General features: G+C 43.8%; 3 protein-coding genes across 3 annotated transcripts; 1 reads left to right on the plus strand and 2 right to left on the minus strand.

Annotated features, from left to right (window-relative positions):
- Window positions 1-263: 263 nt before the first annotated feature.
- Window positions 264-2,924, minus strand: LOC100824210 (40S ribosomal protein S11). The gene is made up of 6 exons (XM_003575298.3): window positions 2,781-2,924; window positions 2,300-2,340; window positions 2,106-2,209; window positions 947-1,091; window positions 768-857; window positions 264-564 (listed from the first exon to the last, which is right to left on the minus strand). Exons 1-6 carry the CDS (start codon window positions 2,790-2,792, stop codon window positions 471-473), a joined length of 486 nt encoding a protein of 161 aa, XP_003575346.1. The 5' UTR covers window positions 2,793-2,924; the 3' UTR covers window positions 264-470.
- A 2,085-nt stretch (window positions 2,925-5,009) lies between these two features.
- Window positions 5,010-10,852, plus strand: LOC100835432 (calcium uptake protein, mitochondrial). Its single transcript, XM_003572662.4, has 9 exons — window positions 5,010-5,428; window positions 5,780-5,847; window positions 5,930-6,153; window positions 7,794-7,877; window positions 8,890-9,103; window positions 9,583-9,759; window positions 9,854-9,973; window positions 10,201-10,477; window positions 10,596-10,852. The coding sequence occupies exons 1-8, from the start codon at window positions 5,161-5,163 to the stop codon at window positions 10,414-10,416; spliced, it is 1,371 nt and encodes a 456-aa protein (XP_003572710.2). The 5' UTR covers window positions 5,010-5,160; the 3' UTR covers window positions 10,417-10,477; window positions 10,596-10,852.
- Window positions 10,661-12,580, minus strand: LOC100835739 (probable glycosyltransferase At5g20260). Its single transcript, XM_024462122.1, has 2 exons — window positions 12,461-12,580; window positions 10,661-12,283 (listed from the first exon to the last, which is right to left on the minus strand). The coding sequence occupies exon 2, from the start codon at window positions 12,268-12,270 to the stop codon at window positions 11,245-11,247; it is 1,026 nt and encodes a 341-aa protein (XP_024317890.1). The 5' UTR covers window positions 12,271-12,283; window positions 12,461-12,580; the 3' UTR covers window positions 10,661-11,244.
- Between the last annotated feature and the right edge of the window lie 793 nt (window positions 12,581-13,373).

Raw genomic sequence — 13,373 nt, forward strand, 5'->3', positions numbered from 1 at the left:
AATCTGCCACGCCGCGTTGTTGTGTCAGGCTCGCAACACAAGTTCCGTGCTAGGTGGTGCAACTGGATCATCAGAGATTTCGTTTAGGGTGTGTTAGAATGAACTGAGATGCATGTCACGGAGGCTTCGTTTAGGGTGCGTTTGGTTTAGATAACCAAATGCGCCGTTTCCAGGAATGCTTGCACACTTATTACAGTACAAACTCACTTCAGACGAGTCATCTCTCAGAGGCTGAAATGCTATCCAAGATTTTCCGAACCACAGAGTATGTAAATGATATGATATATATTGACGGGTAGCCAGGTAACTGCATAAATATTCTTCACCGAAACAACAAAGCACTGAATTTAACACTATTAGCTTGAAGTTTGGAGAACTCTCGAGTCAAAAACCCTAGTACAGATGGAACAATATAGATGTGGCATCAAAAATTTCCTGATCAAACTTAGTAAGATTCTGTAATGCTTTGATCAGGCACCGGTAAATGCCTTCTTCACTGCACCACTCTTTGAGCCTGCCGGGATAACCTTCAGCACATTGAACCGCACGGTTTTGGACAGTGGTCTGCATGGCATAATCGATGTTGTTCAGTATGAGCCGTGTCAACCCGATATCATAAACACAACAGCATAAGTTCCCTGGTTCAATCTTCACTCTATCGGTGGGATTTTAACAAGGTAATGTTATGTCACATTTAACCATATTACAAGTTTTCAGCCATCTAGTTAGCTAGCTAATGTGAGCATGAGCAAGGTAGATATTTTTACCTGCACTGACCAATGATCACGTGATCTCCTTCCCTCACACGGAAGCAAGGGGAAATGTGGGCAGGGATGTTGGAATGCCTCTTCTCATACCTATTCACGAATACCAATATAATGGTTATGATCTGTAATAAACTAATAACCCCAGGCAATTTGAAACCAGGGAAGAACATTTGACTTACCTCTGATATTTCTTGACAAAGTGGAGGTAGTTTCTGCGAACAATGATGGTCCTGTTCATTTTAGCACTATGGCATGTTCCAGCAATGATGCGACCTCTAATTGACACGGTGCCAGTGAATGGGCATTTCTTATCAATGTAGGTTCCTGTAACACAAGCCAAATTAAGGACAGTTAAAATTCAAAGTACAACAAAAGTTTCCAGGCAGTGCAATGGATGGGACAAACAATATTGATTAAACCACAATGCAAAAACAACAACAAAAAAGATTAATAAATACTACAATTCAAACAAGTTCTGCTATTTGAGTTGTTCTAATGTGTTCTTGCAAAATCTGAAAAAAATGTGAAGCAAGCCTAAACAATCACAAATGCTGAATACCTTAAAAAACGACAAATACTGAATGCGAAAGTAATCCACGCAGTGAACATATGAATTCAAAGAATAAAAATATTGTACTCATATAACATCAGATACACAAAGATTCAGGGACATCATTAGAACAGAGAGAACTTCATAGATCAAATGCGCCAAAGATCACTAAGAGAAAAGAAATGCACTACAGTTTTAGATTAGGCCAGGTAGCACACATGAAATTTAGTGCTCAACATTTGAAAGCTATTCAGGCTCAAAAAAATCGTCGACACAAAGAGATAAGAGTATCAAACAGCCAAGAAATAATTGGATATGAACTCTCTAGCCAAGACATCAGTAACGGCAAATGTTTAGAAACAAGTATTACATTTTGCCGTCATCGCCATAAAAACATTCAGACCGTTCTATATTAGAAACCTAAATATGTTAAATGACAAAAACAATACCTTAGAGCATTCTCAAAAATAATCGAACGGTGCAAAAGATTGACAGCTGAAACACCATATTTCACGGCAAGTAAAATTAGATGCTAGCCATAGATAATCCTCAGAAGCGAAACAGACAAAACAACATTGAATTTGACATAGTTGCGGACTACTAGTTTTTTATGATCTACAGAAATGAAAGGCATATATCTAGCCGTACAGGCGTACAGCATATGGAATACACGAAGAAATTACCGAAACACAACCAATATGGAGCAATAACATTAGGTATTATAAAATGGAACAGGCAGACCACCCAAACAATAGCACTGCTTGGAGAAATGGACTACAGAACATTACCCTCAATGGCTTCCTTGGGAGTCTTGAAACCAAGGCCAACACTTTTCCAGAACCTGTTGCCCTGCTTGCCAGGCTTATTATTCCCCTTGGTGATCTTCTTCGGGCTGTAATTGCAATGCAAGTCATGATAGGCAATTGAGGACACACGGTAACACACCATCAACTTGTAATACCAAAACACCAATTTCTCTTACCAGAGGAACACCTTTGGCTGCTTCAGAAAAGACTTCTCAGTCTGCAAATAACAAAAGAATTTTCAGTGTATGTTTGGTTCAATCCTAAGAGTGACAGACTTTGTGGCTTAACAACCCATATTTTTTCGTAACTTAGCAGAGCCTCACAGCATCTATCACAGAAATAAATAAACCCACTTACCAAAATTAGCAATTATAAGGATCCAATGATCAAACGAATACATGTCACTATTTCGGATTGATCAAGTTCAAATCCAGCTGAAATAATAGTTACTAGCGATACCGATGCATGGATTTAATACTGCTCTATTAACACCGATAAGCACCTACGTGGTTGTGCTAGATCTAAATCTTTGATCAGACAAACGAGTGAAAATTATAGGAATTGACTGAAACCCCGAGAGCTCCAGCTGCGTCGTCTCCGATTTGGCAAACAAAAGAAGAAGAGAGCCTGCGCAGTGGGAGAAGGGAGATGGCTGACCTGCTCCGCCATGGTTGATGCAGAGAGGAGATGGAGACGACGGCAGCAAGATAGGCGGCGGTGGGAGATGAGAGAAGGCGTTCCCGAAGCCAAAACCCTACTTGCCTGGAATATGTATGCAAGTCGGGTGGGCTCTTGCTGGCCTCGATCTCAACCTAGTTTCCCCAATTGGGCTTTTATCGTTCTTAGGGCCCGAAATATGGGCTGTTATTGAATGGGGCTTGGTTCGAAAGATCAGTTGTGTATTAAGATGGGCTGGGCCAGAAAACCTCATCTCAAATGTTTGAAGTTTAGTCCTCTAAAAGTACGTGCGAGTGTGCGTTCATAAGAGTGAGTGTACGTGCGTGTGCTGTTTTTAAAGAAACGATAGAAACTTTAGGGTGGTCTATTTTCGAAGAAAACTTTAGTAAGTACTCCCTCCGTCTCATAATTCTTGTCGAAATAACATGTATCTAAACACATAGGTTTTAAAAATAGATACATTCATTTTTGGAAAATTTGAGACAAAAAATATGAGACGAAGGGAGTACTACACACTATGAGGTAGAAAGGTTATCTCCAAGTTTGGCTTCTATAAAAAATACAAGGCCACATCCTCCTTTCTGTATCCTAGACAGAATAGCTCGTTTTAACATTTTGTTTCTTACTTGTTTTTATCACACACATTGCACGTTTTCATGGGCGGAGCCATCGCTCGGTCACCGCAGGGCGGTTGCTTGGGCTACTCGGTTGGACTCCTCTGCAATTAGAGTATACATGATTATTGAATTAGCAAATTTTAATGAACAAACTCTAGTTTAGAAAGAAGAATATACAATTTGACCGGGTTTCAATAATCAGTCGGCTCCGCCAATGCATGCTCCACATCCATGGACCATCCGTCTCTTATAAATATGAATTTCACTGCCTATGTCTGTTCATTGTGGTACTCCGAATGATTGAGACGCGTTTTGTATACATGTATGAATTAAAGGAGTATTTGTTATGTTCCAGTATTTTTGTTTAAATTGACGTACCCAATGAAAATCCCAATTCATTGCAAACTTAAACTACCTCGTAGATCGTAGATCGTTGGATGAAAAACATACGGTTTAGACCAAAGGTGGAAACCCCACCACACAGTGAAACTCAATGGTAGAGGTTATGCACAAAAGCTTATTTAAGTGGCTAGTGAGATTTCCATCTTTGATGAGAGCTGTGTGTGTTTTATCCAATGGTTATGCACAAAGGCTTATTTAAGTAGTTCACAAGTTTGTACTGAATGTAGATTTTCACCGGATATGTCGTCGTAATTTATTCTAGCCCATGCTGCTTGATATTTCCAGTTTTCTAAACCACTGTGTAGCTTTTTTTTACGAAATGAATTTTGCACACCTTTGAAATAAAGACTTGGACTATGTTTGTTACGTTGCCCTTAAAAAGTTGCACAGATTGGCTCGAGCCTAGAAGAAAAATTCACGATACATTAAGTTCGTAAAATCACGATACATTAAGTTTGTACTGAGTAATATTTAAATTATGTATTGTCTCAATTCATTTACTAAACTGAACAAAGTTGTCTACTACCACTATTTCGACATAATGGTATAAATGCCTATGCGTATTCGTAGGTTGACGATTTAACCACTAACATGAGCTATATCATAAAAAAAATCATGAGAAACTTCAAATATTTCATTCTCTAATGCTATAACTTTTGACATAAGCAATTTACATCATATTGATCGAATTGATGATCTAAGGGTACATATAGGTATTTTATATCACAACAGAGGAATGGTTAGAACATCGTATTAAACAACTATAAATACCATCACCACACCTAAAACAACACCGGCTGATATTGTTAACCACGCACACTACACATATGACCACACCTAGAACAACACAGGCTGATATTAAACACACACAGTTCACACATTCGTTCGATTATCACTATGTTACCGATCCGGTTGAATTTCCGAATGTCGCATGCTCGTAACATGTGCCTTTTCTGCTGTTTTAGTGCACACTAAAACATTGACGATTATGTATTTAGAAACGGAGGGATGAACATCGATGCCATGGCTGAGCACGCCACGTGATAGCCGAACGACCAAAACGGAAAAATAGACGGAATACTGCGCAGGGAATCACCACGCGCGCATTATTTTCTTCTTTTCACGAACTTTATCGTATGGCTCGAGACGATGCCACTACAAAGCCGGGCAGGTCATGGTCTCATCTCACCACCGACCATAAATGGCAGCTTTGCCCCACGGTAATCGCCCATTCCTTGCCTCACATTTCGGCCACCGCGTCCCACTCTCCGTGCGCCCTCGCATCGCCGCTTCCTCTCCACCCTTCCCTTCCCTTCCGAGAACCGTACGTTGCTCTCCCGATGGCCGCGCTAGCACGCGCGTCGCTCCTCCGATCCGCTGTCGGACGGCTCGGGTCCATCCGCGCCTTCTCAGCGGCCGCGCCCCCCCGCCGCGACGCCAGCGCGGCGTTGGTGGCCGCGGTGGCTGCCGGGTCGGGGCTGGGGATCTGGCTGCTGCCCCCGGCGTCGCGGCCGCTCGCGGACTCCGGCCAGGGCGATTTCGCCGTGGCGGAGGCGGGCTTTGGGGACGCGGAGGAGCGCGAGGAGAAGGGCAAGTTCCTGTTCGGAGGTGCATGCCTTTGCTTTTGATCTTTCGATTCGGGGTGCTGTATTCATGCATGTTCGATTTTATTTTGCGAAGGCTCGATAACTATTTCTACGTGCCTTCTCGTCTAGTTTCTGGTTGGAATTTTGCGTTGGAAGTTTCGGTTTGGAATTTTGTGAGTGGGCCGGGCGAACATTTTTAATCGACTAATCGCGCTATTCGATCATTTATGCCGGGCGAACATTTCTAGCTATTTATTGTTTTGAATCCTTCTGCTCATATGATGGGTTCCTTCTTCTTTTTTTGACGAAAATATGATGGATTCCTGGAAACGGAGCAATTGCTCACGGTCCTTTTCGTGTCTTTGTTATGCAGACTCATACCGCAGAAGGGTGTTCTTCAACTACGAGAAGCGGATTCGGACGCGCAGCCCTCCTGAGAAGGTAACAATGGCTCGCGGCATTACGTGTGATTTGATAAATTGTTATCATTCTAATTGCGGACTCGTGGTGTTCTTCCTGCTAGATATTTGAGTACTTTGCGTCTGTTCGGAACCCGGAGGGCGAAGTGTACATGTTACCTGCCGACTTGATGAGGGCGGTTGTCCCCGTTTTCCCTCCATCCGACTCTAATGTTGTCAGGGAGGGGAGACTCAGAGGGGAGCGCAACCCCGGCGAGCTACAATGTGCCCCATCTGAATTTTTCATGCTATTCGACACCAATGGTGATGGGCTCATCTCCTTTGCTGAGTAAGTGGTTTGTGGCTTCAGATGAAATACCTAGCATGGTTGCCATTTTCTGTGGCATCTAATTTCCTGTATCAGATAGAAAGGGTTGTTGCAGTTTGTCTAATTATTATCATGCACTGTATGATGTAGTAATATTTTAAATGGGGGCGTATCAGGTGAAAACTCCGTGAAAACTGAAAACCATCGTAAAAAGTTCAAAAAATTGCATATGTTAGGAAAGTGATGTTTTATATATGTGTAAAATTTGAAGTCCAACTCAATTGCTTTTAGCGGGTGGGGAAAAAACAGATTCAGCATGAATAGTGGTTCTTCACTGTTTGGCACTATTCATTTTTATTTCTCTTTTTAATCCTTCTAAATGTAATTGAGTTTTGACTTGAAATTTTGCACGTTTGTAGAACATCACACCTCCAACCTATGCTATTTTGTAGGAATTTTTTGAAACTTCTAAACATGGTTTCCAACTTTCTATGGATTTTGCACAGTTTGCACCCTAAGGGTGGTTTTCACCAGATATTTTGCCATTTTTTTTTTCCATACATATATTATATGGGATTGACTAGGGAGCAGGTGACTGAGATTAAGATAATCTCAGTCGATAGATACCCTGTCCATCAGCTTGTTCTGGACGGAACATGCATGCACGAGATTGAATACCGGCTCGGGACGGAACATGCATGCACAAGATTGAGTACAGACCACAGCCATCATGTGCATGCACGATTGAATACGTACGAAAAACAATCCGTGCTAAAAATTTGCATATACATTTTCACGTGCAATTTTAAATTTGCGTATAAAATTTCACTTGCAATTTTTAAAAATTACACATAAATTCCACTTCCAATTTTTAAAATTGCACCTAAATTTTGGGGTGCAATTTTTAAATTTTGATAGTTATTGTTTTTCTTGCCTTTTTCCTTCCCCCTTTTAAAGAAATTGCGGTGCAATTGTAAAAACTTTAGTTGCAATCCCATGAGACGGAGAAGCATGAATGTGCGAATTTAGGCTTTCAAAATGTGCAGCCCTATATAATTACACTCGCACATATAATATTTCTGCCGTTATGGTTTTCGGAATATGCAACTCATCCAAAAAAATCGGAGCACAAAAAAATAAGACAAATATACAAATGATCTTATACTGCTAATTTACGTTAGTGTACATATATAAAATTTAAAACAAAATATTAAGAGAAATAAAAAATTGAAGACAAAAAAGAGACGAGTCATAAATTATAAACCAAAAATAGGAAAAGGAAACAAAAAATTGGACGGGAAGGCATTCAAACCTGTGACCTCCAGAACAGAGCGACCATCCATGAACCACCAGGCCATGTACATATCGATGTTTCATTCAGTTATTAACATACCTATCATATATTAGTTTCCGCCGTTGACTGAGAAATTTGATTCCTCAGGCGACTGTTCCCTAGCAAATCCGATATTATATAGGTCTTTTTCTTGAATCGTCTCAACTAATCAGCATGTATGCTTAGAGATGATGTATGTAGATATATAGGTGTCACCTATAGGGTGTCACTATGGTATGAGCAAGTGTGGTTTTGTACTATCTTGAACTATTAGTGGAAGAAACTCAACTCAATGCATTTCCTGAACTGCTTATGTTGCCTTCTACAGGTATATCTTTTTTGTGACATTGCTTAGCATTCCTGAGTCGAGCTTCAATATAGCTTTCAAGATGTTTGACCTTGACCACAGTGGGTAAGCTATCCTCCAGCTACTGCACCTGATTTAATCATGTCACAATGCTCATGAGATCGATATACCTGTGTCTCCTAAATATTATTTAATTAATAACCATCTTGACAAAAAAAATTCATTACCAGAAACATCATTTGATAGAAACTTTACCTTGAAATACATTTCATAAGTTTTATCGTTATTTGGGTTTGATGTCAGATCAAGAATTATGTTGACCTGTAAAGTCTTTGATAGCTAAAGACATGTGAAGTAAATAATATTAATATTATATCTTTTATTTTCTGTTGACCGGACTTGATCAGTTTTGTTGTATAGAATTTCCTATGAGCAAACAGCTTCCTTTCTATTGGGAATTAAACACAAACACATGGCAACTGAAAAAGTACTGCATACAAGTACTGACTGTACATAACACGTGTGGGACAGACCTGGTTTCCATTTTGCTTTTTTAGTAAGAAATCCAGCTCATTAAATTTATCAGGCTAATATACCGTGGTTCTAGTTTAAGTTCTTTTTTTCTTGCCAACAAGACCACACCTTGAGTCAAAGGGTCTTGCAAACATTGCAATGACATTTGACCCTATCAGATACTTAAGGCAATCCAAGCCTATAGAGAGCAAGTATCTCAGCTTTATAGCTGTTAATATTGCAAGCTTGAGAGTTCACTGGGAACATATTCTGATAGGGAGAAGGAAGATTTGGCATTCCTAGTGGTAGTTCTTTGATTTCTGCATTTGTTTTCATTTCTACTTCTAAACTCATTATTTTCTGAAACTATTAAATGTATGCTTTCCCCCTTTTACACAAGGATCATTTAGTAGTGTTTGTGCTTTATTTTTGTTTACGTGTCACCATTCGTGTGCAGTTAAAATTGTCGTGCAGAAAAGACCTGCTTTCTGAGCATGTTCAATCATCCCACTTGTTATTTGATGATAAAGAAGGGTATGAACAAAATTCGGCAAGGTTTTTCTCTGTTATTTCTATATTCTCATCTGCTATTTATCATTCTCAGGGAAATAGATAAAGAAGAGTTTAAGAAAGTAATGGCATTGATGCGGTCCTATAATAGGCAAGGAGCTGCCCACAGGGATGGGTTACGTATTGGACTTAAGGTTGGTCAGCCAGTGGAAGATGGTGGACTGGTTGAGTACTTCTTTGGCAAGGATGGAAACGGACATCTACACTATGAGAAGTTCTCTGATTTTTTGAAGCAATTGCACGATGAGGTGCGTTTTGTTTTCATGTTTGGTTCCCTTGAAATATTCATCATCCATCATGCTACGAACAGTTTACGTGGCGCAAGAACAGCTCCTTGGCTACATTGTTATCTCTAGAAAGAACATGGATAAACATAAGTATGCCTTATGTTTATCGTTAGTACAGACAGTCAAACACTGACTGTGCTGAACTTCCTAGTTTTATGTTGTTTGACGTGTTGTGTTGGAAGCATAAAACTGTGTTAAGGTGAAATTTCAACAACTGTGCTATCCATCAATTTCATTTTGTACTGGATAGTGTAAGTAATGAAGCATTGTGATTCTATTCTACCTTTCAATAGTTCCCACTTACCCACCTGCCCACACACAGTTCAAATTTATAAACCAAGTTAAGGATATACAGAACTTGTCCCCCCCTTTTATTATCTCTGGTCTGATCTGTTGTGACTATACATATAATATTTCTTTTATTTAATCATCATCCACAGATTGTTCGCTTGGAGTTCAGCCACTACGATATAAAATCATCTAAGACAATATCTGCGAAGGACTTCGCATTATCTATGGTTGCTTCTGCTGATATGAATCACATAAACAAGCTACTTGACAAAGTTGATGATTTCGATGAATCTCCTGATGTCAAGGATTTGCGCATTACCTTTGAGGTTTGGGAGTTTGCTATACGGATATCCGGGTTATACTTCTTGTGTTCACCATGTTTATAAATCATCATTATTATTCCCTATTTCAATATTTCAGGAGTTCAAGGCTTTTGCTGATCTGCGGCGAAGATTGGAACCATTTGCCATGGCTATCTTCAGTTATGGCAAAGTGAACGGTTTGTTGACGAAACAGGATCTAAAACGTGCGGCAACCCAGGTATGGTCTTCCTCAATTGTACTTCCGTCCTTTAGATACCAGATATTGGCTGAACTACCTAATGACAGTGGAACCTTTTCTTTTAAGCTTTCTTAAGAGAATCACCGGCTTGTTTCATTATGTAGCATTATGTGCTAGCTGGACTGGTAGCTAATAGATGATATGTGTAGTTACCCAGCTTGTTATTAGTTTTGATTTCTCATTGTGTTCCTAATCATGCTTTTTAGGTTTGTGGGGTGGACTTGACTGATACGGTGGTGGATGTCATTTTCCATGTGTTTGATGCAAACTGTGATGGGAACCTAAGCTCGGAGGAGTTCTTGAGGGCACTACAAAGACGAGAAAGCAATATTCGCCAGCCAACTACTCCAGGTTTAATGGGGGTATTCTCCTGCTGGCTGAACTGTACGAAGTGTTCTTTTCAACAAATGCTGCTCCAGTAGATACTTTCAGTACTCACAAGATTAGCATTCTGTCGCCCCTGGGTCACTCTCCCTATTTGATGTATGTACGCCCAACTCACCTTATGAGATCTGCTATTGCACAATTTGCACTTGCATAATGGCTCCTATCGTCCTATATCAGTACAGTATCTGATGGTGATGTTTTCGATCATGCGCAGGAGCTGGAGAACGAACACAACAACCACTAGAGGTCTGCAGAGACGATCTTGTTGTAAATATTGGCCTGCTGATCAAAGTTGCCCAAGTATGTAGCAGCTGTAAATAACATCGTTCGTTCTAGCCCAAGGGCTCAGTTGACAGACATCTCTCCACTGATGTAACGAACCTGTGACTTTGAAGCTTGCTTACTGTCTGCCACGTTTTCCCTTACATCTGTATGGTCAATCTAACACGAACCTGTGGTGCATCTTACAAATCTCTCCTGTTGATCATCAGGGTAGAATTGATTTATCGGAGCCTGCCACCTGAATTATATTTCTCAATTATAGAGTGATATGATATACTCCCTCCGTCCCAAAATAAGTGTCGTGAATTTGTATAAGATTTTGTACAAATCCACGACAGTTATTTTGGGACGGAGGGAGTAGTACTATGCAATAACAGCCTGACCAAAATCCTTCTCTGTTATCTTCTTTGGGTCAATTTCTCGATCTTTGATTTTTAGGAGTCTGCCCGCATGTTTGATTCCATACAATTCAATTCGATGTCATACAATAACAGCCTGAATAAAATCCTTCCCTGTTAATCAAGATTTTCCGACAGAATCAAAACACACACTACACAAGCATCCTGACCCCTGAATGATCATCAGTAGGGAAGCCTGACATTGAGCCTCCTGAGCCAGATGGAGTGCAGCACCATGTGGATCATGTCGAAGCGCCTGGCCGGTCGGTGGAGCACGAAGTGTCGCTGCGCCTGGAGCACCCTGGCCCGCAGCACCCGGTACCTCCTCTCCGACACGCCCCTCAGGATGGCCTTGAGCTCCGGTATCCTCGCCGCGGGCACGGCCACCGACATCTTGCTCCAGTCCAGCACGTCGCCGAACGGCAGCGGGTAGCCCTCGGAGATGATCACCGGCACGCACCCGGCGAAGACGGACTCCACCACCCTGGGGCTCGCCACCTCGAAGCCGCTCGGGCAGAGGCAGAACCTGGCCCGGCCCATGAGCGCGTGGTAGTCGTCGTAGCCCGGCCCGCCGCCGTGGGGCGGGAGGTACTCGTGGACGTCCATCTCCGGGTCTTCCCTGCCGGCCCACTGCTCCAGCAGCGCCCTGCGTATCTCCCCGAGCATCCCGCCCGCGAAGAAGGCGAGCGTCGTCCGGTTCTGCCGCGGCAGGCCTTGCGTCGGCAGCCGGAGCACGCCGTCGGCCAGGTTCACCTCGGGCAGCGTGGCGTCCTTGCGCGGCACGAAGCCTTCCGAGACGTTGGCGTTGCAGAGGACCCGGATGGCGTTGTCGCGCAGCTCGGGGCTCCCCTCGGAGACCAGCGGCGCCCAGTCGTGGCAGGAGACGAGGACGTGGTCGGCGCCCCCGGACCGGTTCCAGTACGGGTGTTTGTCGGAGATGACGGCCACGTAGTCGGCGAGGAGCTTGCGGAGCGGGGCGAGGTGTGCCGTGGTGTTGAGGCGGTAGACGTAGTGGACGAGGTTGCAGACGCTGATGGGGAGCAGGAAGACGTTGGCCTCGTCCGGGTGGCGCGCGGCGAAGCGGTTGAGGGGCTCCTCCATCTCGGCCAGGAACTGGCCCTCGATGGAGTAGATGTCCGTGCCCGGTGCTAGGTGCGCTAGTGGCGGCTCCCCTTCTGAGTACGTCCATATCTTCAGCCTCTTCTCCATCTCCACGTAGCTCCTGCAGGAATTATCCATCCATCCATCAAGCGGCGCTTAAGAACGACGACATCAATGGCATTATTTTGGTTCAAAAAAACAGAGAGAGAGAGAGATCCGGATCAGCCAGCCCGATCCGATCAAATGCTCGTGAATCGTGATTGGAAGTGCGCAGTCAGTAATTCTGTATGCGTTGTACCTGTGGGAGGCACGCGCGTTGCGGTAGATGGCGCCTCGCGGCACGAAAGCGTCGCTGGCGTCCTTGAAGCTCCGGATCCGGCGGACGCTCTCGACGCCATTCGGCGCCGCGCGAGCCGCCCGGCGGATGGCCGCCCGAGACCGTGCCAGGCCCCGCTCGATCGCGCCCCCAACCACCTATATATGCATGTATACATCACACAGAGTGTCAGAAGACGATGCATGCATGCACGCGTGTCAGTTGAGTATTCACCTTCACCGGCAGCTGCAGCGACGCTTTCTGGGTCTCGCCCGGGACGTGCTGCGGCAGGGGCGACTGCTCCCGGAGGCGGCGCCGCCTGTCCTGGGTATGGCTTCCAGTAGCGCTGCCACCTCCAGAGACAGCGGACTGCAGCATGAACACGACGGCCGGGGCGACGACGACAAAGGCCAGGAGCGGCGGCACCGCGATGGCATTGCCAGCGCCGCGACGACGTCCGCCTTTCTTCTCCATGGCCGATTCGTACGCACCAAGAGCTCCGTGGCCTCTAGCTCCTGAACGCCCTCTTCTCCCGGCCCGGTGCCGCGTGCCTTCAGCCGTTTGACTAAGCTATATGATGCGCTGTGTGTCGATCAGTTGAGCTCGATCAACGCCGCAAAACGCTACTGCTGGGTTTGACTCTGTAAACTTGGCAACATCCTCCTGCAATTTGAATCCAGCGCTCGGTGCGCAACCGACCCACGTAGCAGCGCAACAAGCTAGGAGGAGGTGACCGTTTCCAGGAACGGCACGAGTTCAAATTTTTAAACGTCCAGCAGCGTACTCGTAGTAGTGAAGTTACGCGCTTATAGACGTTAATCATCCGTTAACTTAGCTTGCCGGCTCATCTCTTCGACCCACTCACCCAAACAGAACCCGAACTAATCTCATGACC

Source organism: Brachypodium distachyon, chromosome 3 (genome assembly GCF_000005505.3).
Source record: "Brachypodium distachyon strain Bd21 chromosome 3, Brachypodium_distachyon_v3.0, whole genome shotgun sequence".
Classification (NCBI taxonomy): Eukaryota; Viridiplantae; Streptophyta; class Magnoliopsida; order Poales; family Poaceae; genus Brachypodium; species Brachypodium distachyon.

What these genes read in the sequence shown, in the direction of transcription:
- LOC100835432 (XM_003572662.4), top strand. Translation starts at nt 5,161, where the DNA reads ATGGCCGCGCTAGCACGCGCGTCGCTCCTCCGATCCGCTGTCGGACGG. An exon ending in CGCGCAGCCCTCCTGAGAAG is followed by an intron (nt 5,848 to 5,929) that starts GTAACAATGGCT and finishes TCTTCCTGCTAG; the next exon opens with ATATTTGAGTACTTTGCGTC. An exon ending in ATTTGCGCATTACCTTTGAG is followed by an intron (nt 9,760 to 9,853) that starts GTTTGGGAGTTT and finishes TCAATATTTCAG; the next exon opens with GAGTTCAAGGCTTTTGCTGA.
- LOC100835739 (XM_024462122.1), bottom strand. Translation starts at nt 12,270, where the DNA reads ATGGAGAAGAGGCTGAAGATATGGACGTACTCAGAAGGGGAGCCGCCA.
- LOC100824210 (XM_003575298.3), bottom strand. An exon ending in TCCCAAGGAAGCCATTGAGG is followed by an intron (nt 1,092 to 2,105) that starts GTAATGTTCTGT and finishes CTTGTGTTACAG; the next exon opens with GAACCTACATTGATAAGAAA. An exon ending in TTTGTCAAGAAATATCAGAG is followed by an intron (nt 858 to 946) that starts GTAAGTCAAATG and finishes ATTCGTGAATAG; the next exon opens with GTATGAGAAGAGGCATTCCA.